At 38.1% G+C, this 27,699-nt stretch overlaps 1 protein-coding gene across 1 annotated transcript in view; it reads right to left on the bottom strand.

Annotated features, from left to right (window-relative positions):
- Nucleotides 1-27,699, bottom strand: part of COL6A6 (collagen type VI alpha 6 chain) — a 148,617-nt gene that overhangs the window by 63,252 nt on the left and 57,666 nt on the right. Inside the window, exons 10-21 of the mRNA XM_017510156.2 lie at nucleotides 21,466-21,809; nucleotides 21,304-21,382; nucleotides 16,772-16,926; nucleotides 13,781-13,873; nucleotides 12,153-12,206; nucleotides 10,679-10,750; nucleotides 10,571-10,597; nucleotides 10,197-10,241; nucleotides 10,049-10,102; nucleotides 8,945-9,007; nucleotides 4,993-5,058; nucleotides 3,627-3,680 (exon numbers count right to left, since the gene is read on the bottom strand). Of these exons, the coding sequence (XP_017365645.1) occupies nucleotides 3,627-3,680; nucleotides 4,993-5,058; nucleotides 8,945-9,007; nucleotides 10,049-10,102; nucleotides 10,197-10,241; nucleotides 10,571-10,597; nucleotides 10,679-10,750; nucleotides 12,153-12,206; nucleotides 13,781-13,873; nucleotides 16,772-16,926; nucleotides 21,304-21,382; nucleotides 21,466-21,809 (1,106 nt within the window). The remainder of the gene's footprint in view (nucleotides 1-3,626; nucleotides 3,681-4,992; nucleotides 5,059-8,944; nucleotides 9,008-10,048; nucleotides 10,103-10,196; nucleotides 10,242-10,570; nucleotides 10,598-10,678; nucleotides 10,751-12,152; nucleotides 12,207-13,780; nucleotides 13,874-16,771; nucleotides 16,927-21,303; nucleotides 21,383-21,465; nucleotides 21,810-27,699) is intronic.

Here is a 27,699-nt window from a genome sequence, read left to right as displayed (position 1 = left end):
GTTTTTCAGCCTAATGGATGAGAAAGGCTTTAATCCACCATTCACACAAATAATGAAAACATCTCCAGAAGTAATCACACAGCACCTTTGTTAAATTGCTACTTGGGGTTTAAGCTCCAAATGAAAGTCATTAGAGAGATACATTGGGTTGTTGTGAGAAAGAGAAAGAGTTGTTTAACCCAAATGCCAATAGTGTTGAGGCTGAGAAACCACACTCTATAACATCGTTCTAAGTTCCTTGACAGGAAAGACTGTCTAAGTTTGTAGTTGAGTTTACTTCTAGTGTTTAGTAGTGTTGTGGGTGGATTATAGGTGTTCAAATGAGTAAAGGTCAGATTTGCTGCTCATTTCCCCGGAGGCCACTTCTACCACCAGCCGTCCTCCAGTCACTTACCAGCTTAGCAGATCCTTTGCGCACTGAGGAGTCCTCCGTGCTCACTGTAACATTCATTTTGAAGTTTTGCAGTGAACACTAGATTTTTCTACTTTCTCAAAGACTGACTTTACTGTTATAAGAATGATACGTGCTGATTTAAAAATATTTAAATGCAGAGAACATAGAAAATTTTTAAAAATCACCCCAACTCCTCCATTTAGAAGTATCATTAACATCTGTTAATCATGACCCCTGACATCATCTTGTTCATTCTCACAGATAAAATTCTAAATAGTTCTATTTTTTATCAAAAAGAGATCATACTCTACTATTGTAAAATTAAATTACATCTAATTTTACTTGAATAGAAGAAAAACAAAAAAGAATAGAAATGTCCAGTGTTAACATATCTTACATCTCTACTGTTTTTCTACTTCCATTGCTCCCAAGCACTGCCAACTTGCTTTCTTCACTTTCTACTGTCTTGTCAGTGCTTCAAACTTTAAGAGCAGTAATGTTATCTTCACTTCTTTGAGACTCTGAAGAACTGTTTGCCAGAATTCAAATTTTTCCTTGAATAATTCCTCTTCTAACAAGGCTGTATCTGTCCTTTGCCCATGTTTTTCTTTCTCTCTTACAGCTTTATGCATAGGTCCTGATTAATCATCTAATAAAGATTATTAATGTTCCTGACCATTCACCAACTTTGAATAGGATCACTTGTTTACTGAAGAAATTATGGGGAAGTGTAGCTGGAACAGGGCTGGTAGCTTTGACATAGATATGTTGCCTCAAACACTTTCTCATCAAATGAATGATTTCTTTTACCTTAGACCTACATCTTCCTTCTACTACTGACGTTTAAGAGATTCATGGAACTCACATGAAGCCCCTTAAGTCATAGTTTCTCTGCGTTGTGATAGACACTGTTGCCTCTCTCATTGTTTGCAGCCTCTACAGCATTGGCTGCTAGTTCTACATAATAAAAGTGGGATGTTTTCCAGTTTCTCATTCATTTTGCCTCCTCTGTTGAATTGTGTCCCTATGTGTCTATTTCCTGTTTCTCTCAAAATCTACCATGTCCCTGGATTTTGTTAGTTTTAAGAAAACTGTTAGTTTTAAAGAAAACCAATCTCTGCATGAAGTCTCACTTGATGTGTTAGCTTTCTAAATTCTTATTCATTAAGGTTGAGATTTAAAAACAGTTGGATAGTGTTTGTTATTATTTGCAGCTTGAAGCTGTGGTCATCCTTTGTTTTGCAATTTTTAATTTCTTTTGTTGTTTTTGGTGAGATGCACTTAAGAGGGATAGTGTGAAAACACCTTTACTCTGCCATTTTAACTGGAAGTCCCACTTTTACTCCTGAATGACGTGGCTGAATCTCTAACCCAAGATGGGGGCCATATTTCATGGGAGTGATGCGGTTTAAATAATGCATAGCAATACTGCATTAGCCTCTGGAGGCTATGAAACAGTAAAAGTTCATCCTTACATGCCAGGATTTCCCGGATGATAGTCTTTAAGTTGAAAATACTTTCCAGGGGTATGTAAGCTGACTACACCCTTTTAGAAAGTGAAATGAATAGCAAATGCATTTCTTTATATGCATGAATACTGCATTAGTAAAGCACTTTTCTAGCAATCAAATTCTGCATATTTTAAATATAATCTCTTCATTTTCTCTGCCTTGCAAAGAACACTGGTATGCTCCAAGATAAAAAAAAATTTTTTTTGATGGAGTATAATAGCTGGTTATATAAACTTCTGCTCAGAAATGACAATGTGTAATAAATGCAATATACTAAACTAGCTTCTACTTGTGCTTAATTTTAAAACATTTTCTATTCTGGGGGGTGTGGGGGAAATTGAAGGCTGGATAACTACATAAAAAAAAGGAAAGAAAACCTTGCAAAATGAGATGAGAAGGCCTAATTCAGACTCTGATGTAGGCATCTAAATGTATTTTATTAAAGTTAATTATTCTTATTGAATATTTTTATATCTCTGTGCTTTTCTGCACACAGAATTTTTTTTAAGTACTTAATGAAAAAATAACACAATAAAAAAAAAAAAAAACAACCACGCCCCCAACAATGGGTTCCATAAGCAAGTGACCCAATCTCACTCAGATATGCCTATATCAGGACTGACTTCTTTTCCTTTTTTTTAAAAGAAAAATTAAATATTTATTTATATTTTACTTTAAGCTCCTAGATGCAAGTGCAGAACAGGTAGGTTACCTAAGTGCATGTGTGCCATGTGTGCTGCACCTGTCAACCCATCATCTAGATTTTATGCCCGCATGCATTAGCTATTTGGCCTAACGTTCTCCCTCTCCTATCCCTCCACCCCCTAACTGGCCCTGGTATGTGTTGTTCCCCTCCCTGTGTCCATGTGATCTCATTGTTCAAATCCCACTTATGAGTGAGAACGTGCAGTGTTTGGTTTTCTGTTCCTGTGTTAGTCTGCTGAGGATGATAGCTTCCAGCTTCATCCATGTCCCTGCAAAGGACAGGATCTCATTCCTTTTTATGGCTGCATAGTATTCCACAGTGTATATGTGTCACATTTTCTTTATCCAGTCTATCACTGATGGACATTTAGGTTGGTTCCAGGCCTTTGCTGTTGTAAATAGTGCTGCAATAAACATATGTGTGTATGTCTTTATAGTAGAATGATGATTTGTATTCCTTTAGGTATATACCCAGTAATGGGATTGCTGGGTCAAATGGTACTTCTGGTTCTAGATCCTTAAGGAATTGTCATACTGTCTTCCACAATGGTTGAACTAATTCACACTCCCTCCAACAGTGTAAAAGCGTTTCTATTTCTCCACAGCCTCGCCAGCATCTACTGTTTGACTTTTTAATAATTGCCATTCTTACTTTTCTCAACAGTTGTAAAATTTGGCAGAAAAAGAATAGAATTTGGATTTAAAACACTAACACAGGCAATCTCAACCTAGCTAGTAGGCCACACTGACCACTTTTCCCTAGTTAGCTGCTGATTTGGTTCTCTTTGCCCAGCTCTTTCTCCTGATTGGTGATCTCCTCTGCCATCAGCATTTTCCTATCTCAGCTTCTGGGGCTTTCCCAAGCTCTTGGCAAAGAGCTAGTCTGCGAGATGCCCTAAGTTAGTTTCCCCAAGATAGTGAGCTCCAGTAGAACCATCCCACCCACTCCCCACAGTCAGCCATTTTCAATATAAGCCACTAGAGCAGTGGGTCTCCTTGTCTAGAAGGGCTCTTACTGTCTTTCTTCTGGAGCCTGGTGTCCCTGGGGGGCCTGGCCAACCTCTTCTTCCCTGTCAAAGGAACAGACAAAGTGTGTTGGTAATTACGCAGGACTGACAGAGTTTCTCTTTAACATCAACTTGTACTCCAGGGAGGACAGATGAGTTCACACACCAATGAGAGAGTTACCTTTCCTTTGGAAAATGGCATGAACTCCATCGTCCTAAGTCACATTTCCATGTGAGTCATGAGAAATTGCAGGGAAAAATGCTAATGACATGGTTTCATCTGTTCATTATTCATCACTACTGTCTAAGTTGTGTTTGGGGTACATGTTTCAGAGTGTTCAAACTATCCCTGCTTTGTTGCCACAGTGTGGATAAAGCATACTATGTATCAGACATGGCTACTACTGGTTTGGATTTCTACCTTCGAATTGCTTGATCTGTTTGGCTACTCAGATTATTACCTTACTGTAAATACAGTCTCATACTACAGAGGCTTGTATGATCACTAGATGATCACTTGAGATGATCACTGGATACAAAAGTACGGAATAATTTATGAGTCTCCTATGAGACTTACATTTACCACTTACTAATAATGGCAGATAATATTTACTGAAGGTTATATCATTAAATTAAATATCATTAAGTCCCCATCATCGGCTTCTAAAGTAGGCTATTCACCCTATTTTGCAGATGAGAAAATTGGGGTTTACAGAAAGTAGCCCAAGGCCCAGAGTTGGTAAGTGACAGAGCATGAGCTAGGACGTAGGCCTGTCTCCAAAGCAAAGTTCTTTCTACTACATCACACTTCTTCCCGATTTACAGTCATCAAGAGAACGTTACTTTAAAAAATCCAGTGACATACATTTTTTTAGATAACCATTTTTAAATACTGAAAACAGGTTTTGATGACCACATTGTGACTTAAGAGATTAATGCCAACAAACTTTTCTTGATTGTGTGGACCACGTCTATCTACCTGATCTTGTTTTTATCATGTATTACTAATATGTCTTTTTAGGGTATGTTACCTCCAGATACTGGAAAGGCCAACAACTCTTTTGCTAGCACAGTTCTATCAGCTAGACCTGCATTTTAAGTTAGAGTTCCAATGTTTATATTCATGAACGAAGACCTCGAGGATGTGTCTTGGTGAATCAAGTCAACCCAAATTTAGAGGAGGAAGACAAGAATGTTTCTCAAGCCCCAGAGTGGTACACAGGCAGGAGAAAAGATCATTTTGCTCCTAACAGTAGTTTTCTGTACCCAAGTATAACCACTTCAATTCCAATTTTTTTGTTAAGCATTTCATATTCTACCAAGAACCTGAGCCTCACAGTTGTTGCCTCGACATTTTACAAGCCTACATAATTACTTGTCTTCCACGTTCTCCTTTCAAGCCTGCGGGTCCTTCTATGCTATTATCAACTCCAGGAGCTCCCTAAAAAATAGAAAATAAGGAGAAAAATTAGTACGTTTGAACATTTCTCCCAAAAATATAATTTACTTATAACATTTAGCTGTTTCTCAAGAAGTTGACAAGTCCAACCCATTTGAAAGCAGAAATAGGTTAAAATTACGGATGGCTTACAAGTATTTTCCTCCCATGTTTGACATGATCATAGAGAGAATAGAGACCTAAGGTGAGTGTGTGGGGAGAAAGAGCTCTCCATAGGAGGCACAGCTAAGGCAAGCAAGGGTGATGTGACTCATGTGCATGGTAACTCTTAACCCTACTCCCTCTTGTTACTGCCACCCCTTCTCTTAACTTTTCCTCTTTTTTCTTGGAGACTAGGCAAAGTTATACTTGATAGCTGGTAGATTTTATTTTCCCATACCCTTGGGAAAAGACAAACATTTGTAATGGGTTCCACCCTGAGAACATAGTAAGCACACTGAGTGACGCTGAGGACTCTACCTGAGAAAGAGAAAGGCTCCCTCTTTCTCTTCCTGGACACCAGGGTACTCCCATGTGCTACCTCCATATGTTCACCCCTACTTTTCCTGTTTTCAAAAAATCCTGAAATTTTGCATTTTTCCCAATATTCATGCAAATAATTCCCAGGAACTGACTGAAAACAAGCACACATTGTGGGCTATTATCTTTAACAGGCCAAACCGAAGTCTTTCTTGAGTCATACGAACCACAAACAGAGCTGTGTCTCCATGATGCTGAGACGGTCAACTGAGCCAGTCAATTCAGTCAATGCTCCAATAAATTGAGAAAGGACAACAATTATCCAGTCCTGCTGAGTGCCAGCTATGGAGCTGCTGGGCTGATAGCAGCTCAGATTACCTTCATCAATCAATAAGTAATTTGCGGTCACCAGCAGGGACATGTCATTGTTTCGGATACTTAGTAAGCTTTTTAAACAAATGGTTTTGTATTTACAGAACTTATAAGTTAATGGTGTGAAAAAGATGGGTTTGGAATTTACTTTATAACACTAATATTACTAAAATGTAGGTGAGAAATTGCTTCTTTCCTCCACCTACCAAAGCCAAATATCATTTTCTGCATCTTCTTTTTCTCCCTTAAGTTTAAATACTTGTCTCTTAAATTCTCCAAGCAGGGTATACCTAAATTACAATATCAGAAAATTGTATTTTGGTGGGAAAGCAAGTAAGGAAAGCAGAGGTAATGTAAAGTCCAGAATTTTATTCCACTGGACATAAAAGCCTCTTATTGCGGTTCAATTCTAAACTACCTGAAGAGATAACATAAAAAGAATCATATACTAGCATATTTTACCAAAAATAACAACCCAAATTGCATAGAGACCAGTTGGTCCATTTGAATATGAACCGATTTGGTCTTTCTATATGTATACAACTGGACAAGAAAGCATTACTTACCACAAATTTACAATTAAACATGGGCTTATAATAATATGTTGTCAAAATGAATCTTACTAGCCTCAGTAGATGACACAAATGATTTAACTCTTTCCCCCAACATTTCTTAGGATTAAAAAAATACTTCTAGTCAAGTGGGAAATTCCAAACAGCCAAATGAGCTTCCACGTGATCATAAATCCTATCTGAATGAACTTAGATTTTCAAAAAATTGTGCCATTTGCATGCTTTCCTAAGCATAAATGGATCATGTGTGTGTTCTATTATATTTATCCCAATTTTTTCCTGAAATAGTAATCCACTGAAGCCATATGTAAAAAAAGCAGAGTTGTTTTACCATTAGAAGTCATAAAATATTTCTTTTAAAACAGACAGCTCTTTACATTATTCAGACTCTTTTAAATATGTTACATAACCACATGATCTTTAGCAGACAGCTTAGGAGAAATTCTGATCAAAGTCAATGGAAGTTGTATAGCAATATCCCAAATGAATTTCTGGTCATCATATATGGATGACTGAAATGTCTTTGTATTTGAACTAATATTTCTAAATTATGCTTATTTGTGGATAGTTCTTTGGTTCTAAATTAGATTCTTTGAAGTCTGAAAATTCTCAGGATGCCACTATTATCAGAAGATGTCACTTAGTCAACAATGTTTTCTTCATGCACCAGTTCCTCTGCTTTTTAAATACAGTTGCCTAACATTTACGTGTTCATATATATTGCATCGAATTCCTTCTGTGACCAACCTATTGTATATAAGAGGATATATTAAAGAAAAAAAACCCTCATGAGACTCCCTGTTGTCTCACATCCTTATCAGTACCTGGTATTATTTTTTTTTATAAATTGTAACCATTCTGATGAGTGTATAGTACACTGTTCCCATACATTGCTAGTAAGAATATAAATGAGTACAAACTTTTGAAAACCATTCAGCTATAAAGACAATCTGAGTATAGACACACACGTTATAATGCAGAAATTCTACTCTTAAAACAGAGACCCCATTTATAAATATGTACAAAAATACATCAAAAGACATATATAAGAATATTCATAACAGCACTATTTACAAAAGCAAAAGCTGGGAACAACTCACATAGCATTAGTATAATCAATAAATCATGGTATATTCACACAATGAAATACTATGCAATGCAGCCATGAGACTGAATGAACTGTTATATACAACATAGATTAATCTTATAAGCACAAAACAAAAGAAGCCAGAAAAGAAGACAGACACTTATATAATTCCGTTTATATAAAGTTCTAGAACAAGTAAAACTGATTTATAGTGATAGGATAGTGATTACCTTGGGGAGGGTGAGTAGTGGCTGCCATGGGCATGAAGGGGCTTCTGGGATGCTGGTAATGTTCTGTTTCTTTACCTTGTGCTGACTACACAGGTGTATTCACATTCATTAAGCTGTGTATTTATAATTCAGGGACTTTTCTGATGTATGTTACAGTTCAATAAACATTTAAAAGCAAAACTAAGTCCTAATTCATTAAGGTTTTGGAGACTTAAGCGCATATGGTGATGAAAATCCTATAGTACTGATGTTCTATTGGACTTGGCATATTTCCTGTATATTGGTGTATGTCTTTTTCGTTTCCTTTTTCTTTAACATGGGTCATGCCTAGTCAACTGGGTTGTGCCCCTGCAAGAGCAGTGCCTTTATGTCATAAGTTTTGACTGATATAATTCTACTCAGCTTGGGTTACAGGAAATGAGGCTGATATTCTTAATTGAGAAAAACTCTTGGATAACTGATAGTGGTTTGGCTGTGTCTCCTTCCAAATCTCATCTTGAATTGTAATAATCCCACATGTCAAGGGTGGGACTAGGTGGAGTAATTGAATCATGGGGGTGGTTTCCGCCATACTATTCTCGTGGTAGTGAGTAAGTCTCACGAGATCTGATGGTTTTATAAATGGAATTTCCCCTGCACAAGCTCTCTTGCCTGCCGCCATACAAGACGTCCCTTTGCTCTTCTTCGTGACTGTGAGGGCACCCCAGCCATGTGGAACTATGAGTCAGTTAAACCTCTTTCCTTTGTAAATTATCCAGACTCAGGTATGTCTTTATTAGCAACGTGAGAACGGACTAACACGAAAACAGGAAAAAAAAAAAGATGGCTTTTTCTCATTCTGTCCATATTTTGAGGTGCTTGGAAGATAATGAAGTGGAGTGGAATTTCTTGAACATTTTGAAGCACAAGAACAATTCTGAGTATGTATCATTTGCAAAAGTCATGCAAGGGCTTTTCACAGCTCATACTCATTCAGTATATGAAGATCAAGCACAGGTAGCTGAATTTAAAACTTTATGATTATGCCTGTGATGTTTTAAACTCAGGGTTGCTAGTGTAGTACCTTGATATCAAGACTCCCTATCGGAAGTACTGACAGGAATTGAGCCCTAACTCCAGTTCACAGCCCACACAGCCCAAGCACTTACGGGATCCCCTCGCAGGCCCTTTGCGCCACGGTCACCAGGAGTCCCTCTCTTCCCTGGGCTTCCCTAAAGTTCATACAAATCAGAAGAAGAACAAGACAAGAAGTTTTAATAAAATTGACACAAACTAAGAGCTTTTCTTCTCCCAGGTGTGAATAATCAAGTATTTTTCTACCAAGGCTCTTTTTAAATTGGAAAGATGAACAACCAAAAAGTTAGTTTCAAGTGCCATATAAATAATTTAATAGTGAACTCAATTATTTGCCACAGTGGTGAACTTTGTGTTCCAGACACACTTGTCATCTTTTTTTTCACAAATGTTTTACAAACCAGGCATTCCTTATCTTTTTTTTTATAAGGCAACTGGAATTCAAAAATAATACGCACTTTGCCCAAGATGGTTGTTTCTGACTCAATTCTTCACACTCTAAAGACAAAGTCGAGGATGAAAATATGGCTGCTGTTGGTATTCATTCTAGGTGGAATGAGTGATACACACTCTTCAATGTGCTGCCTGGCACCACTGACCCTGGTCAACATCCTACGTCTGTTCTTACTATGGTAGCTACTTGTCATTGATGGCCCAAATTCTTCACCACTCCCTATGTCTGTGTCCTTTGTCATGTAACTGCAATGACTTCCAACAGTGGTGGATAAAATTTCCTTCTTCTGAGTTTGGCAATATGCCTTGATTTGGCCAACAGAGAGAGATGGAAGTGTTGAGAGAGTTCTGAGCCTCGGTCCAAAGGAAGCCTGAGAGTTCTAGTATGTTTCCATTTGCTTTCCTGTGCTTCTGCCATGGGCATAAAAAGGTCATGGGTAGCATGGTTAGGCTAGCTCCTGGTCCCAGGAGGGTAAGTGACATATGGAAGGAAGTCCCTGGCCACCTTACAGACATGAGCCATGTTCAGCCTCGATCAGCTGGACCCCTCAGAAACATAAGAAATAAATGTTCATTGTTGTATGTGATTGAGGTTTTATGATTGTTTGTCACAAAACAGTTTTGTGGCATAGCTCATAGATATACCCAGGGTAGCTCTTCTACTCTGTTAATCATACCTTTAATCCCTAGTACAATTTTTATGTTCGTCCTTTTTAAATCCCTACCTGGGATCCCTCATCACCCTTTTCTCCTTTTCTTCCAGGAAGACCATTATCACCCTAAAAAAATAAGAAGGGAATGCTATTAACAGAATTCTCATTTTCATAATGGTAAATAGCTCAGAAGGGTATCTATGGTACAAGAAGGCTCTACCTGTTCTCCGTTTAATCCATCAATTCCATTTTCCCCAACTTCTCCCTGAAAAGACAGATAGGATTAGGACGGAGTACATCCCATGCATGTGCAAAGAAGTCAGATGCCAAACAAAAACTCTACTTTTGTGTTTCACAAACAGCCTCTTTGTTAGGGTGGGCCTAGGTAATATTAAAGGTTACTCAGTAATAGAGACTATCAACAAATAATATATGCTACCTGTAATGAAAGAGAGGAAGAAACGAAATGGCTGGCAATAAAAAAGGAAAGTCAACGGCAACTTCATTTGTATCATTTACTGACCAATAATCTCAAAAATAAAAATATTTCTAGGTAATACATGGGTAGATAAATGGATGTGCCTGGTACCATACCTCCTGGCCATTTAGTCCCCTGTTTCCCTGAAAATAAAAGGACAGCAATAGTTAGTGTAGGAAAATGGAATTAATACTGAGAAAGCTCCATTCTCATGCAATCCTTACCTTAGGACCTTTGGTGCCATGGCATCCCTTAGTACCCTGCTCTCCCAATGGTCCTCGGGCTCCTCTGTCTCCCTGAAAAAGGGCACAATTCAAATGAGCTTTTTCTATTGTAATCTTGGATCGGTCTTGAAAACTTGACAAATTTTTTGTTACCAAAAAAATGTGTGACTGCTCATGGTTCAAAATCCAGAATTCTTGCTTATAAAAATTAAGAGTGGAAATAAATCAGAGATACCCTGATGACAGGGTTTGCTTTGCATCTCACCTGCAAATTGCCTGCATGAGGCTTCTCTCTCACCAAGTGGTAAGCAAGTTATGTCCTTCCAACCTTCTTAATATATCTAGTCACACTGTCCCAAGCCCAACTTAGGACCTGTCCTGCACCTATGACTGCAAGACTTACCCGTAACCTTCACCTTATCTGTAATGTTCCTTGAGCAGGCTTTCTAAACACTCCCATAATTTTGATCCCTGTGCTTACCACCATTCAGTGACTGCCCATCAACTAGAAGACACAATCCAAATCTTCAGCAGGGTATTCAAGACTCCTGAGTCTTGCTTGCCACATATACCTTCCTCCTGCAGTGACCTGGGTTCCAGCCATGTTGACCACATGTCATTTTATGAACATGATCCTCTCTGACTCAGATACATGTCCTTGAACACAATGTTCCCCCAAACTTTGCCTGCAGAAATTCCTAATCATCCTTCAAATGTCTGCCCAAGCATTACTCCTTGCTTGCAGCCTTCCCCTCTCAAGCCCCAACTTCAGCCAAGGCTGTTAGGTAACTGTGAGTTGTTCTGCCATGCTCCTTTGCATGTCTCTATACTTCTAGTCTAGTCCTTGTGTATAACAACAAGAATCACTGTTGTCTCATTTGCCTTTCTACTAGTTTGCAAGTTTCCTGGAGGCAGAAGCCATATTTTTCCTTTTATTTTTCTTATTGCTGAAGCCTACCACTGTGCCTGGCCCATGATCACATATTTAACATATATTGTTCAAAGAACAAATGAATGAATATGTTAGTGTGTGAGGTCTCTGAAAAATAATGTAGTGAATGGTAAGATGTTTAATATATAATTGGTAAATGCATGTTTGGATGGATGGGTTGATGGGAAGATTGAAGGATAAGCAAATACAAGAAAGAATGGGGTCCTTGATAAACAACGTGGTGAGCTGGTTTACCTTTGCAGAACACTCCAGAATGGGGGAAATAGCAGTGATTCCCTAGCGAAGAAGGTAACTTCTGCATTGAATCATTGTGCAATGTTGGTGGGTAGTCAAAGAAGAGACAGGTCAATAAATCACTAATGACCACCAGAAGCAAAGCTCAATGAGGATAAAAGATCTGAGATTCTGTACATGAATCCTTAGAATCTCACTTTTCTTGCTTCCCTCTGAATTGACTCAAGGAAGTTCATATTGTAGGTATGCTTTTAGGGATAAATGGAGGTAAAAAGAGCCTTGACTTACAGCAATTCCCTCTTCTCCCAGGTAGCCTTCACTGCCTTTAAAACCTGGAGGTCCCTGGAAATAAGGAAAGGAAGAAAACATTTGCATCCATGGACCAAAAATCAGAGGTTACCAAACCAAATTCAATTTTACAATTTTACCTCACGTGGAATAGTAAGGGTTTGAAAGAAATAGTCCCTCCAACATGGATGAAACTGGAAACCATCATTCTCTGCAAACTGACACAACAACAGGAAACCAAACACCGCATGTTCTCACTCATAAGTGGGTGGTGAACAATGAGAACACACAGACACAGAGAGGGGAACATCACACAACAGGGCATGGCGGGTGGGGGCTAGGGGAGGAATAGCAGGGGGTGGGGTATTGGGGAGGGATAACATTAGGAGAAATACCTAATGTAGATGATGGGGCGATGGGTGCAGCAAACCACGATTATGGCACATGTATACCTATGTAACAAACCTGCACAATCTGTACATGTACCCCAGAACTTAAAGTATAATGAATACCTTAAAAAAATAGTCCCTCCTTCCCAATGTAGGTTGCATTTACATATATAAAAAGAAATGGAATTTTGAGACAAGTATCCAGATAACTCAAGTGGGGAGGTGTGTGTGTGACAACCGTTAATACTGTAACTCCGGATTTAAGCATAGTTGCCAAGCTTCTTTCAAAATAAACATTCAAGTCAACACTGTCATATTTGCCAGTGTTAAACCAGAATTATTCTCCCTTTATTAAAAAATCTTTTAGGATTTATGCTACACATAGAAAAATAGACCAAATACCTTTCTTTCCATTCTTTGAGTCCTGTTTAAAAAAAATCTACCATTCTCTTTACATGAAGCTGGAACATTCAGAAAATAATTTATTTTGTTCAGAGACATAGCCCTGGTGATTTGGAAGTTATAGTGCTATCTATAAATTATTCAAGAATCAAACACACATGTAAACAAACTGTATTGAAATCATTAACATATTCGTAGTGTTTATATGTATTTAAACGTTTCTTAAAGTTCAAAATAATATTTTTACATAAGGATACAAACACTTTTTCTGGTTAGGAAATATATGAATCAATGTTTTCGGTTTCTGTTTTAAAATACTGAGGCTGCGTCTGTTTATATATCTGTGATAACATTTCGACCTGGCTAAAGCTGAATGAGACATCTTAACATCTTTTGCTATAGGAGAGTGATCTGATCTAGCCGCATTTTCAGCAGACTACACAAAATATCTTCTGCTTGATTTTAATAACTCTACCATCATTAAATAAAATGAATGCTGAAATGCCTTAGTCACGTGAAGGATGCTTTCATTATTCAACATGAGGAATTACAGCTGATTTTTCTGCATCATTGTCATCAGTACTAGAATACTGGATAATCACGGATCTTAACAGTTGCTCCTGACACTTTTACAAAAACTTTTTAAAAAGAATCCAATTTAAAATGCCAAGGAAAATCCATGACTATCTAATTTAACATATAAAAAGAGGAGTATAATAAACTCTTACCTAAGAGGCTCTATTTAGAAGTTAAAAATTACCCCTTATTTCTACTTAAACCCATGTCTGAAGGACATACTACAACTCAAAGTAACCCATAAATCTGAACTAAAATCACCTTTTTTCCTGATGGTCCAGAATCTCCCATTGTGCCATCTTCTCCAATGCACTTGCAAAACAAACAGCAGCATGTCCTTTCTGCAACATTGACCTTGGGAGAGGATAAGAAATACATTACATTTGGTGGTATTGCTTCTCAAATCATGTATACATGTTCAACCATGTGATCCAGACTTCCACCACAGTTTCAGAAGCCTGATCACCATTAACATGACTGTGCTTTAGAAAGAATGCATGAAACTTTTTTTTTTTTTGCTTCCATCTTTCCTTCTAGAAATCTTTCCTTTCCAGAAGTACAGAATCTCAGGGCCCATCCCACACCCACCGAATCAGAATTTGTATTTTAACAAAATCCCCAGGCGTGATTTGTACACACGTTAAAGTTTGAAAAGCACATTGCTACATGATCTGATAAGACATTGATAACCTGGTTGGAACTATAAGTAGTAAAAGAGTAAGAGGCCTATTGTCAGGCAATTAGGAACAGATGACATGCCATCATCCAGAGCTGTGGCTCAGAGGCTTTGGGGTTTTATGAATATGATTATTGCAAAGAAAACCAACATTGGGTTGCCAATGACTTATTTTGCTAGGTGAGAATATTAAATAATGACGGTAATAAATCTGACCGTCCTCATGGTGGAGGAGGTAATCAGCAACAACAGTGCTATCATTTGTTGATAGAAACTGTGTGCCTGGAAAATGGGTAAGGGCTTTACATGATCGGCACTCTCCACCATTGGAGATATTCCAAATCAACTCAAAAATGTTTGTGTTTTCAAATTGGTATCAGTTTAGCTGTGGCAAACTGACTGCATGCCAACTGATTAGTGTGGTTGTCTGTCCCTGCCTCACCTCATCCTAGCATTGACCAAGATATTGTCGATTTTCCTATGAATTCTTCCTCCAGCATTTTGTTCAATAAAATGAATGCATGCTATTTTCCTCATTTTGTCAAACCTTGGTATGCTAGAGAATTTAGACAATGCCCAATGTAACATATCTTGGAACTAACTCCAATGGTAAACTCTTCCAGAACAATTCTGACAGGATTTCAAAAACACAAATTACATGTGTAATATTTTGGAAGCACTTGCTCTAAGGGATGGGAGCATGGGAGAATATTCCTCTTTATACTCTGGTCAAAAAATCTATATATTTTCAAATGTGAATAAATTTCATCCTGGTCATACCTAGTCATCCCCTGAATAGATGATATAAATGCTTTACGTTTTCACAATTAACTCATCAGACTTACTTTTAGAAAAAGTATATTTTCAATAAATGTTATACTTCACTTTAGTAGCGTAGAATCAATCTCTGTATTGTGAAGGTTTTCAATAAATTTCTAGTGCAATGAAAAATGAAAATCTTTTGTTATAGCCATTTAGCAGTTTTCTCCATTTGATTGTTTCCTACTATATAACATTCCTTTTCTGACACTACGAAATTCTTTTTCCTGACAATTTCAGAAAAAGCAATAAAACTGGAAATGTGTGAAAGGAAACAATAACAAAATGGATACTATGATTTCATATTAGATAACACCAATTATCTTTGGATCACCCAAATTCTACAGCATCAAATCTATTACTATTAACATTAAAACTGACCTACGATTAACTTTTTCCTTGTAGAGTATTCCATTTATATGATATACAAAAACTGACAGGTTTGAAGAATAATTTCCTTCCTTTATGAATTACTAAACAGATTTCAAAGAGCGATTGACAGGAAAAAAAATACGTTTTGTAAAAACGAACACTGTCTTCCCATGTAGAAAGGAATTCCAACAAAACTTTCATATTCTTTACGTAATTATTTTTACATAATTATGACACTTAACAAGCTGCTTAAATATATATATATATGTGTGTGTGTATATATATGTGTATATATATATATTATAGGTGGAAAATAGCAGGAGCCAGCACTTCCTTGGAAAGTGTTCTCATTTACCAATTAAAGATTTTATAAGTTATAAGCAAATTACAAAATTACTAGCCATTCATTAAAGTAAAAGTAGAGTCACATAGAGCTTGCTGATGCTTTACCACTCAGGTTTGAATTCTTGTATGTTTTCGAAACAAATATGATTGAGATGCATCTTACTTAGGCATTAGGTTTAAAAATGGAACATAAGGTGAGGTCAGGAGTTTCAGATCAGCCTGGTCAACATGGTGAAATCTCATCTCTACTAAATATATAAAAATTAGCTGGGCAGGGTGGTGGGCGCCTGTAATCCCAGCTACTCCAGAGGCTGAGGCAGGAAGAATTGCTTGAACCTGGGAGGCGGAGGTTGCAGTTAGCGGAGATCATGCCACTGCACTTTAGCCTAGACAATACAGCGAGATTGTCTCAAAACACACACACACACACACACACACACACACACACACACAATCTCAAAGAGTCACAACCCTTAAAAATCTTTCAATTGCTCATAAAGCACAACATGTGAGGTTTACCAGCACCAGGCCTTTCCTCCAGGTTTAGAGCAGATTGCTTTCTCTAGTTTAACTCCAAATGTAATTTGCTTTCGTTTATAGGCCTTGTCCCAGGAAAAATACACATCTTCAACATTAGAATTACACTCAGAGCGGAAAACTGTTATGCCTAGGATATGCAAGGGGTGTGAAAATTGGCAGGTGGAGGTAATGGCCGATTCTCACTTGCATCTCAGATTCTGTCTCTTACGTTCTTTGGCTATAATTTGGACGTGATTGTGGGTGCTCTTTAAATTTTCTTTTTCCCTCTTTCCTCCTCCTCATTTTTGGCCAAGCATATAAATTAAACATGCTTTGATGTCTCTTAACTATACTACATTTCTTCCAAACAAACCCTCTTATTTAGGCTGTTCACTAATTCATAAACACCTTTCTTCATTCCCAAATATACAGGGTAAGTTCAAATTCTAAAGCATAAATATTAAACCTATAGACAAAATAATTGAAAATTTAAGCTCACCAGTCTTTTTAGAATGACTTACCAGCTGCTTTGACAGCCGGCTCCCAAGATCTCTCATGCCAATAGAGAGCTGTGTCCTGTACTCAAAGCCTTTCCCAAATTCAATATAGGGAAGATCAGCCAAGTCACTTGAATCAGCAGGTCCATCCACAGCAACAGTGATCAGGGCATTCAGGCCTATCCAACAGAGTTTACGATGTTCCAGGTGAGGTGGATTTGGTTATTATTATTTTTTTGCAAGCATATTTAAATTGTTATTCTAGGAAGAGTTGCAAGAGAACAGTCATTTTACTGTCCACTTCCCCCAACCGCATGATTTAAACCTTACAAGTGACAAGACTATAATAAGAGCACAAAAGGAATTACATTTTTCAAAAGTAATTAAATTGGAGACAGGGAAAATTTTAACAGAACTTCCAGTTCCCTGATTTGAAGGAGACAGTTCTAAGAAGTCTACAGAGCATACTAAAGGACAGAGAAATTCACATATCAAGAAACTCCAGCCTGGGCAACATGGCAAGACCCCATCTCTATGGAAAACTTTTTAAAAATTAGCTGGGCATGGTAGCACATGCCTGTGTTCCCAGCTACATGGGAGGCTAAGGTGGGAGGATCACTTAAGCCTGGGCGGTTGAGCTTGCAGTGAGCTGTGATTGTGCCTCTGCACTCCAGCCTGGGCAATAGCAAAAACCTGTATTAAAAACTGAAAATACATGTTCTGCATTTTTGCCACTCAGTGGGGGATCCTTGAAGCAGCAGCACTGGCATCACCTGCAGGCTTATCAGAAATACAGAATCCCAGGGCCCAACCCACACTTACTGAATCAGAATTTGTATTTTAACAAAATCCCCAGGTGATTTGTACACACATTAAGGTTTGAAAAGCATAGCTCTACATGATGTGATAAGACATCAATAACCCAGTTGGAACTGTAAGTAGTGAAAGAGTAAGAGGCCTATTGTCAGGCAGTAAGACACAGATGACACACCATCAAAAACAGCTGTGGCTCGGAGGATTTGGGGTTTTATGAGGAAGATTATAGCAAATAAAGCTGCTTAGGACTAAACCACAGGTTGCCAATGACTTATTTTGCTACGTAAGAACATTAAATAATCATGGTAATAAATCTGACCATCATCATGGTGGAAGAGATAATTCAACAACAACAGTGCTATCATTTGTTGATAGAAACTGTGTGCCTGGAAAATGGGTAAGGGCTTTACATGCATTATCTTATTTGTAAGGTATAACTCTATTGGCATGTCTAATTATAGTCCTATTTTACAGATAAGTAAACACAGTTGGAGAGGTTAAATGACGGCCTATAAGTGGTAGTTTTAGATTTTTCACCCAGATAGCCTAATTCCATAGCCTACATTCAAAGGCTATTTTGACAATAAAAATATGCTAAAGATATAATCTTGGAATAAAGGCCAGTTTTAAAATCAAATACATTTAGCTTCATGTAAACCTGACTCCATTGGGAACATTTTTTCTCATTTTATTATGGATGCGTAAAGAACTCTTTGATGAGAATTGGGTACCAATGAAGCAGAATAGATAAATATCCAAGGACTTAGCTGAGAGTCAAGAACACCTTCTTAAACAAATTTATATGATATGATTTTACATAAAATGAGTAGATGAAGAGAGAAATCGAGAGAATAAAGTTTCAGAAACATATTGGAGAGGTTCAAGTTCCAAGACAGCAAAACAGAATGATTCATTGCAGTGGAAGAAAGAGGCTGGGGCAGTGGCTCATGCCTGTAATCCTAGCACTTTGGGAGGTTAAGGTGGGCAGATCATGAGGTCAGGAGATGGAGATCATCCTGGCCAACATGGTGAAACCCCAACTCTACTAAAAACAGAAAAAAATTGCCAGGTCTGGTGGCATGCATCTGTAGTCCCAGCTACTGGAGAGGCTGGAGCACAAGAATCGCTTGAACCCGGGAAGCGGAGGTTGCAGTGAGATGAGATCGTGTCACTGCACTCCAGCCTGGGAAACAGAGTGAGACTCTATTTCAATTAAAAAAAAAAAAAAAGAATGAACCACCTAAGAATAAGGTGACCAATTTGTTCTCATTTCCTGGGTCTTTCCTGGTTCTAGGGTTGAAAGTTCCCATCTTGTCTGAAACAAACCAGGACAGTCGATCATTCTTCTGGAATGAGAATGAGGAGGGGGAGAAAAAGGTTGTGGAGGGGGCTGGGATATGCAATGCTTGTACATCAACTGGTGTTTAGCGATCAAGAGAAGGCATGCTAATGGATCTACTTATAAAAGAAAAAAAAAGCCTTTTCTCATCTGATTTTTCTTATAATATCCAGAAAATGTAAAATTTTAAGAGTGATAACCATGGGATTGTTGACTTGCAAGAAACATGCATATAACTTTTATTTATAACTGGTTTTCTTAGGATCAGGGGACTCCAATCTTCTCCTTTCAGACTCATCCAATAAATGAGTCGTATGATCCTAAACACAATGTTTTCAATTTTCTAACAATGAATTAAGAAATAAAAGATTTTCAAAGTTGTGAGAATAAAGAATCATTGAGTAGATTCTAGGGTAATAAATTCTAAAAAATTAATAAATTAATTCAAGCCCCAATCCACGTGCGTAAGTTTTAAAGCCACATCCACCATCAAGGATTTTTTCCTTGTCTCTTCTTGCTCAGTGGTGATTGCACAGTTTACACATATTGATGCCTGGCCTGAAAGTAAGGAAGCTTTCCTAGGTCAATAGATCATAGGGCCCAGCACCCAGTAAAGTCCTGTGTGAAAGGATGGGAAGCCAGTGAGAGAGGTACTTCTTGTCCATCTGAAAGTCACTTTCTTTTCTTTATTAAAGAATAAAAACAGAACTAAAAAATTCAGGAGATCCTTTGAGATCTTGTTTGGTGTAAATTTGACAAGTGAACAAAGTGGAAACCAAATTATCCATATTTGACCATGTCAAAGATGGTCACTTTTCAAAGAATTGGACACTTCAAAGAACATTATTGCCGTGATTTCTTTCTCTCTTCCATTTGAAGAATCTAAATTTCTGAGGATATTATTCAAAATATAGCTTCTAAAGTTGATACTCATTTACTAATTTTTCAGTGGGCATTGAAAGAAAAATGTTTGGTTTTAGAATTCTGGGTATTCCAAAACACTCCTGGAAGAGACTCTACTGTTGTTTGCAAAAGAAACATCTTTTCCCCACAAAAGAAAAGCTGAAATGAAATAAAACAACAGCAACCACCAAAAACAACAACAACAAAACACAAAACGCTACCCATCCCAACTAAGCACTCTAGGATCTTTTTTCAGTCTTAATTAAAACCTTAATTACAGCTCATGAACAAAGGCCAAGACCAGAGAGAATAGAAACAAGAGATAATTAGTAAATAAGGGATAAATAAAAAACCCTTACTCCCTAGAGGTAAACTCAGAGAATTTTGCAATTTGTTTAAGATCGGAGAGAGAGAGAGAACCAAATAGAAAGGACAAAGTCCCGTCAACCTCCATTAGGTAACCTGAAAAGTAGTATCTTAGGTCAGGTTCCCTAGAAACAAAGTCTGAGATGAGCATGTGAAGGCACACATATTGTTGAGGAAGCACTTTCAGGAGAACGGGAGTGAGGAAAGCAGGATAGCACAGGGGAAGCTGCTGAGCAAGACAGTGTTGCAGCTGGAATCTAGCTTTATTTAGCCTGATCCCAGGAAGCTCTGGAGCATCAATTGCACCACACCACTGGTGTCATTCAGAGGCAAAGGTCCAACTCTGTAATCTAATCTGCTGCCCAACAATGGGGTGGAGAGCAACCTTCCAGGTGAGGCAGCTGTACTGGTCAAAGGCAATTCTTGAGAAGGAGTAAGCTGTGAGTTGTTAGCAGCTAGAGAATGGGTGAATCTGCCAGTAAAGGCGATGTAGGTGGGGCAGAAACAGCACCCACTTACAGAAGAGGACTTCTATTCTTAGTCAAACAAGAATATGTGGATGTATTTCACTTCCCCTGATCCATGGTTTCATAAAAACTGACAATAAATCAGACTGGCCTCTGATTTCAAAAGCCAAAAGCCTGGTGCCAGAGCTTAAAAATCTCAAACACCATGGTTGGTCCATCTGTGGTCTGAAGGAAGGAACTGATTAGAAAGCCCCAAAACATGAGTAAACTTATCCAACAATGCTTGCAACTCTGGAAACTTTAAGAGAGTTGGAAGAAAACTGACTCTTATTCCTTGGTCAAAGAAAAAACATGCTGTTCGGTTTTGCTGACACTAGAGAAATATTAGACAATGCGGGGTGAGAGACAAAGAAACATTCTCCAGGAAAGGTCAGGAAGAAGAAATACAGTATTATGAGACAAAAGATAGGACTTTGTATTCAATGCTATTGCATACATATAAGGCATGAAGAAGAAAGTAGACATCAAAATATTCTGAGAGCTCATTTGGTCTGCCTAGTACATACGGAATACAGCAATTGCCAAAATCAGGGTTATTCAAAATTTAAGAGCCTGGAAATTTAGTTCCGAGATTATAAAGTTAATAAGTCCTCCACACTCAGTACCTTCTTTTCTAAGTTCATCAGATTTTTTTTCAAGTTTCTCAACATCATCATCCAATCCATCTGAAAATAAAAGGACCACCTAAGAAAGCATTCAAAAATAAAAATGAGTTAAAAGGAGTTCATTGCAATCACAGACCAACAAATAAGATAAAGCCATGTTACCTTTCCTCGAGCAGCTGATTTATTCTGAAATGTATCCCATAGAGAATTCAAGAGGTTTGCATTGAGAAGAGATGGTCCTTTAACTGTTATATCCATTAAGCTGTTCAGTATGTTTTCACTGTAGATCTCAAACTTGGGAGAATATTTTTCTATGGCATTTGTTACTTGAAAAGCCACACTGACCTGAGTCTCTGTGCCCACCTCACAGCTTACTCCATTGAGGGAGCTGATGGCACGTAGGATGTCTTGAAGGTAGGTTTCCATCCAAGGCTGACCTTCGAGCAGAGTCTGCCCTTTCTCCTGAGTTGAGACATCAAATCCCACCACAACATCCACGAAACAGTCTAGGATTCAAAGGAAAGGCATGCCTTAATAAATAAACACCTTTATTTAACTCAGACACCATGTCTGAATCAAGGAATTTGAAATTCTTTTTCAGTTACAAAGTTGGAACACAAAGAAGGGCATAAATAAAGGAAAAGGCTAAGAATCAACTCTTTTAATCTGTAAAAGTGTAAGGGTACATTTTTTTTTCAGTTCATATCAAATCTGATGATTCTATAATGAAGTTCTGAAATATTTTATTTTAGCTATTGAAAAAGCCATGCAGAATCTTTTAAATATGTCTAAAGTACACTGTGGGAATGTTGAGAGTCTAAAATAAGACATTCATAGACTGCTACTTATCAATTGAAGTCATTCAACAAATTATAATAAGGGAACTTTAAGAACATTTGAATAAATTCACTTAGAAAAAAGTAAATCACAAAGGACTCATCTAAGGAATGGTTTTGAAGATTTATCTTTCTAAAATGGGCCTTTGATTCCTCTTATTGTCTAACATCCACTCAGAAAAGAAAAAAACAAAAACAAAAATTCAGGAGACCCTTTGAGAGCTTGTTTGACAAGTGAAGAAACTGGTAACCAAGTTATTCACATTCGACCATGTCAAAAAATGGTGCTGCTTTAGGAGCTCAGCCATTCCGGAAGCCAAGAACACTGCCATTTTGGAGTTAAGAAATACTTAGAGGGGTGTAGCATGAAAGTGCTTTGCTCTTATTTTTATTAATTCTAGGGAAACTTAAGTATTGGAGAAACAAGAAAGGGCTTGATATTTTAAGCTGAGTGTCCTAAAGGCAGTTACTTAGAGAACAATAAAGTCATGTGATGCACCCTTCCTTCAAGAATTTTTAACTTGGCTAACAACTCTAATCTTGGTTAGCAAATTAAACACATACAGCTTGCTTGATAAAATGAGTGGTTGTTTTTAATTTCCTTTGCTTAGATCAGCAATTTTTTAAATATTCCTTGTAAAGACAAATGCCTAACTACTTCTAGACACACTGGTCAGTTGGACATTTGCAAGTGTTTAAAACCAAAAGTATCTATTTCAACTTTTAAAACAAGTGCTGGCACTTAATTTTTAATGAGAGATAAGTTGACTGAGGGAAAACAAATCTTTGACAATCAATTTTCATCATAAGGTTTAAGGTAAATCAAAGTGTTATCAAAAAATCTGAAATATTGGACATCTTATTTTACTATATTTTGCTTTTTTGGAAATCTCTTCTTAATCAGAAAATAAGATAAACTAGTTAGAAAAAAGCATCAGAATATATCCTTTCTAAAATTCGTCTTGCATCTATGTCTTCTAATACCTGTCTTGAGCTTGAAAGTTTCATTTTGATGACTGTTTTAACCTGAGCAGAAAACCAGGTAGTAACCAAGATATGATAATATCTTTAAGGAAGATAGACTCGTGTGAAAAAAAACCAACCAGCAGAAATGCCAAAATGACATCAAGTGACCTTGGGAACTGTCACCTATAAACACTGTGTATTTTAAATTTTTGTCTAGATTGCTGAAAGTACAAACTTATTTAGGTAAACAATTTTCTTGTGTTTAATTAACTGACAAATGATTCCATAATCATGTGGTAGAAGGAAGGGAATTTGGTAGACAAGTCCAGAATTAGTAACCACGTGTCTAAGTACAGTGAGAGACCAAACCATACTGAGCAAGCGGCTCTCATGCAACTGCCTAAAAACTTCATTGAGACATCTGTCCTTCAATCAGGAGCCCCGTCTTGAAGTCTTTCCCGACACACGTTGTGCTTTATAGAGAATCTGCCATTGGTGATTGCAGACTGACTGGAAGCAGGGATAGTTTTGAAAGTGAGCCAGGGAGAAGGCTAAAATTGGATTTCCAAAGAAATAATAAAGAATTAAGCTAGGATAACAGAAGCGGGAATAAGAAAGGAGCAATCAAAGCAAAATATTTAAGAAGGTAATTAGCAGGACTGGCTACAGAGGGTCATAAAAGAAGTAAGAGCAGCAGGCTGAGCCCTTGACTAGACCTCCAATTGCAATGTGGAATCCTGGGGGTCAGGTCTATGAGCGGCAGGACAGAGATTCAGTTTCAGTCATATGCTGGTCACCACCCTGTTACTTCTGTTACTGTTAAACTACTTTTGGCAGCTCTTATCTTCTCTGGGCATTAATTTTCTTGTCTAAAAAAATAAGGGGATATAGATTTCAAAATGAAAATACAAAAGCACAGAAAAGAGTGAATTGGACCAGGCAGTTACAGTCTCATTGTTTCCTGCCAAGCACAAAAGCTGATTCTAATTATTCATTTAAAAAGACAGTTCTTAGTTAGAGCTGATGATAGCAGATTCTTGGTATTAAGAAATACTGACAAGAGGCTAGGGTACATTTCTAAGATTAGAAGACAGATTCTTGAGAAAATACTTTTTAAAGGGGAAAGTGGTAGTTATTAGCTTGGATAGGAGATAAATCTGTTTGGGACTTTGAAAGGGCATTTTCGATTAAAAAAACAATGATCTATAAAGTACAGCTAGGGAGTGTTACAGACTCAGTTTGTATACCTCCCAGATTTGCTTCCTCCCTTCCCCAAGGCATAGACATTTGTCCACTGAAGAGCCAGCCCAGCTGCCACCATTATTAGTCTGCTAACCACAGAGGTGACAGCCTGGCTTTGACACGGCCTCCACTGCACTCACTGCAGAAGGACCTCAGCGGTTTTGGTGCCCGTGTGCAACCCACGTGAACTCAGGGAGGCTCTGGCCCCTTCACTATTTCCAGCCCTAGATGTAGTACACTGTGGGACCTGTTTCCGGTTTCCCCAGCAGTTTCCCAGAGGGGCTGGGTAATGTAACACAGTGGTGTAGGAAAGTTAACTCTGACTTTTGAGAGGCAGTAGATGGGAAGGAATTGGCAAGTAAATGCTCTCTTTTATTCCCCGTGCTGGGCTGGTCTACACGGTGGTTCTATAGGGCTTCTCTAGGCATTTTCTGCATGACCAATACTCCAAGGCACTTTCTTAAGCTGTGGCTAACTGGGTAACACAACATAGTACCTTGTATTAACTTTCCCCTCCTTTCCCGCATCACTTCCCTTCCATTCACTCTTGCTTCCCTGGGACTGCACGCCCAATAAAGTATTGGCATGTCAACTTTGCTTCAAGCTCTGTTTTTTGGAGACCCCAGACCCAGCTAAGGCAGGAACATAAAAAGAGCTCCTTATTAAGAAAAGTTGGAAATGAATGTCTACTTTTTTCCCTTATATTTTCCACATCTCTTGAATCAAATCCTGAGGTTGTCTCTTACCCTAATCAGACTGGTCTTTAGCCCAGTCTCCCTTTTGATTCATCTATCCATAATGATAGATACAGAAGATGAGAGATGCTTCCGATTCTTTTGCTACCTAATCATGGCTCCATGCCAAAAGAAGGCAGAACCTCCACATCCTGAAAATAGCTCAAAGTCTCCCCTAGTGAACAGAAATAGCTAGTCTCAAAGAAAAATTGAGAAAATAAGCATGGATAATGGTGAAAAAACAGATTTTGGAGTTCAGTTGCTTAAGAAAATATCATGTATATTTATTAAATTTGAATATAGCTCTGAAATGTGGCTAAAATACTTAAGTCCCTCAACTAAGGAAGTCTTGGTAAATTGTCTTTCTGTGAGCTAACCCCATTACTCCACGAATTTTCATTCAAGAGATCACTTCATGGTACTCTCAGCAACATGCTATGCTGTTAGCTAAGTCTCAGTGAACACTTGCCATGCGCTTCCAATTCATGACCTCACTTGTCCTCATAAGACACAGAATACCTGTAAGTAGAAGCTCTTTTTCATTTTGCAGATGAGGAAGCTGTGACACAGAAGCTTGCCCAAGGTCTTACTGTCAATACTGTGTGTCTCACCCATAGGATTCAGATCCAGGCTTCTCTGGGGTCCACATGCTGAACTACTTACTCTACTTCTTCCTGGATAGCCAGTGATGACAGGTCATGCAGGTTGCTACTTCTGCTACTGGATTATGCTTTTGGAAGTGACAGCTTAGGAGGAAGTGGTTTCCTTAGGGAATATCAGCTTGTGGAAACAATTTCAAAGATACAAACCTATGATGACTTAATGAGCTCCAGTCATTAACTGGTGAAGCACAACACTTAGATACTAGTTCTTTATAATGTCAACATCGGATAACCTAGACAACAACCATATCAAGAAAACAGCTTAATTTAACAAAAAACTCAGGGGTGGTGGTTGTGGGAGGAATAGCTTGTGGTCAGATAAGTGGAGGCTTCCAAATGTGCTTAGTCTTACTTCCTGTATGCTTTAGATAAGGCTACCAACATTCCCCTGAACCCCTGTTTCCACATTTATAAAGGAAAACAAATACAAACCACATCAGATGTTGGGAAAATTGAGACAGTACATTTAAAGTGCGTAGAGTACCAGGCTTAACTCTTTGTAGATGCTCAAAAAATACTGATTCTTAGTCACCTCCCTCATACCTCCATGGCGACTGACCTCCCTTTCACGTATGTTGAATCACAGCATACAACTAGAGGAATTTTAGAGATGATTTAGCTTTACAAACCAGAAAACTAAGACTCAGAAAAGGTAGCGATATCTCCAAAGTTATGTATATTTTAGTAAGAAGCAGAGCAAATGTTCAGGCCTTCAGTCCAGTTTGCTTTGAGCTGTACCCAGCTACTGTCTGATTTCCTTATTTTGGGATTTACAGTTTAAAAAGAACTGGCATCCCCTAATATATTTGTACATGCCTTTGAAGCTTTATCAGTGTTCATTCCAGCCTCATCAGTCTTCAGCTCACAGCCTGCCTCACATTCTTCCCTGCTGGAGTAATAACCTCAAGTTTATCTTAATACAGAATAGTTTTCTTATTTTTTGCATTCATGACCATTTTCTTAAAAAATAACTCATTAACTACTTGGAGTTCATCCCCCTGTCTCTTACTTTCCACATGGTTTTCTTTCATGGCACTCTGATCGAAACTAGATGGTTCAGAGATAATTTTCTGCCTAATAACTGGGCTTGAGCATTTCACATGAAACAAGAAATTAATGTTGAAGTTTGGCTGAGGTAATCAGATACATTCCAAAGTATGTGAAGCGGGATTTAGAAGCCAGTAGTCCCAAATCAACTATAGAACTCTTAACCTTTAACCAGCACATCAGGTCTTATTAAAGGTTTGAGACTATGGTTTGGAACAGTGTGTTTGGGGAGAGCTGCTGATGTGCTGTGGGCTCTCCCATTAGGCACAGACACACATGAAAGGAGAGCGGCTGATTTCCTTTTCAAGCGGAGAGAGAGGCTTTCAGAGATAACCTGGAGATAACCTAATCCTGGAAATTCTAAAGCATGAGGCATGGGATGGCATATTGCCCTCCCTACAAGGAAGAGGCAGTCACATTGGAGGGCTATGATTCCCAGTTTTTATTAAGGCAATTGATATGTTATTTGTTTTTTGTTTTGTTTCATTGTTTTGAGACGGAGCCTCGCCCTGCCACCAGGCTGGAGTGCAGTGGTGAGATCTCAGTTCACTGTAACCTCCACCTCCCAGGTTCAAGCGATTCTCCTGCCTCAGCCTTCGGAGTAACTGGGACAACAGGCAAGTTCCACTGCTCCCAGCTAATTTTTAAAAATATTTTCAGTAGAGTCAGGGTTTCACCATATTGGCAAGGCTGGTTGTGAACTCCTGACCTTGTGATCCTCCCACCTCAGCCCCCCAAAATGCTAGGATTACAGGGGTGAGCCACTGTGCCTGGCCAGCAATTGATACGTTATTGTTTTTGTTTTTTTTTTTCCATTTATTTATTTTATTACATTTTAGGTTTTGGGGTACATGTGAAGAACATGCAAGATTGTTGCATAGGTACACACGTGGCAGTGTGATTTGCTGT

This window comes from Cebus imitator, unplaced genomic scaffold (genome assembly GCF_001604975.1).
Source record: "Cebus imitator isolate Cc_AM_T3 unplaced genomic scaffold, Cebus_imitator-1.0 Scaffold432, whole genome shotgun sequence".
NCBI classification, from domain to species: domain Eukaryota; kingdom Metazoa; phylum Chordata; class Mammalia; order Primates; family Cebidae; genus Cebus; species Cebus imitator.
The sequence above is the reverse complement of the archived record's forward strand: the minus strand, read 5'-3'. Positions and strand labels throughout refer to the sequence as shown.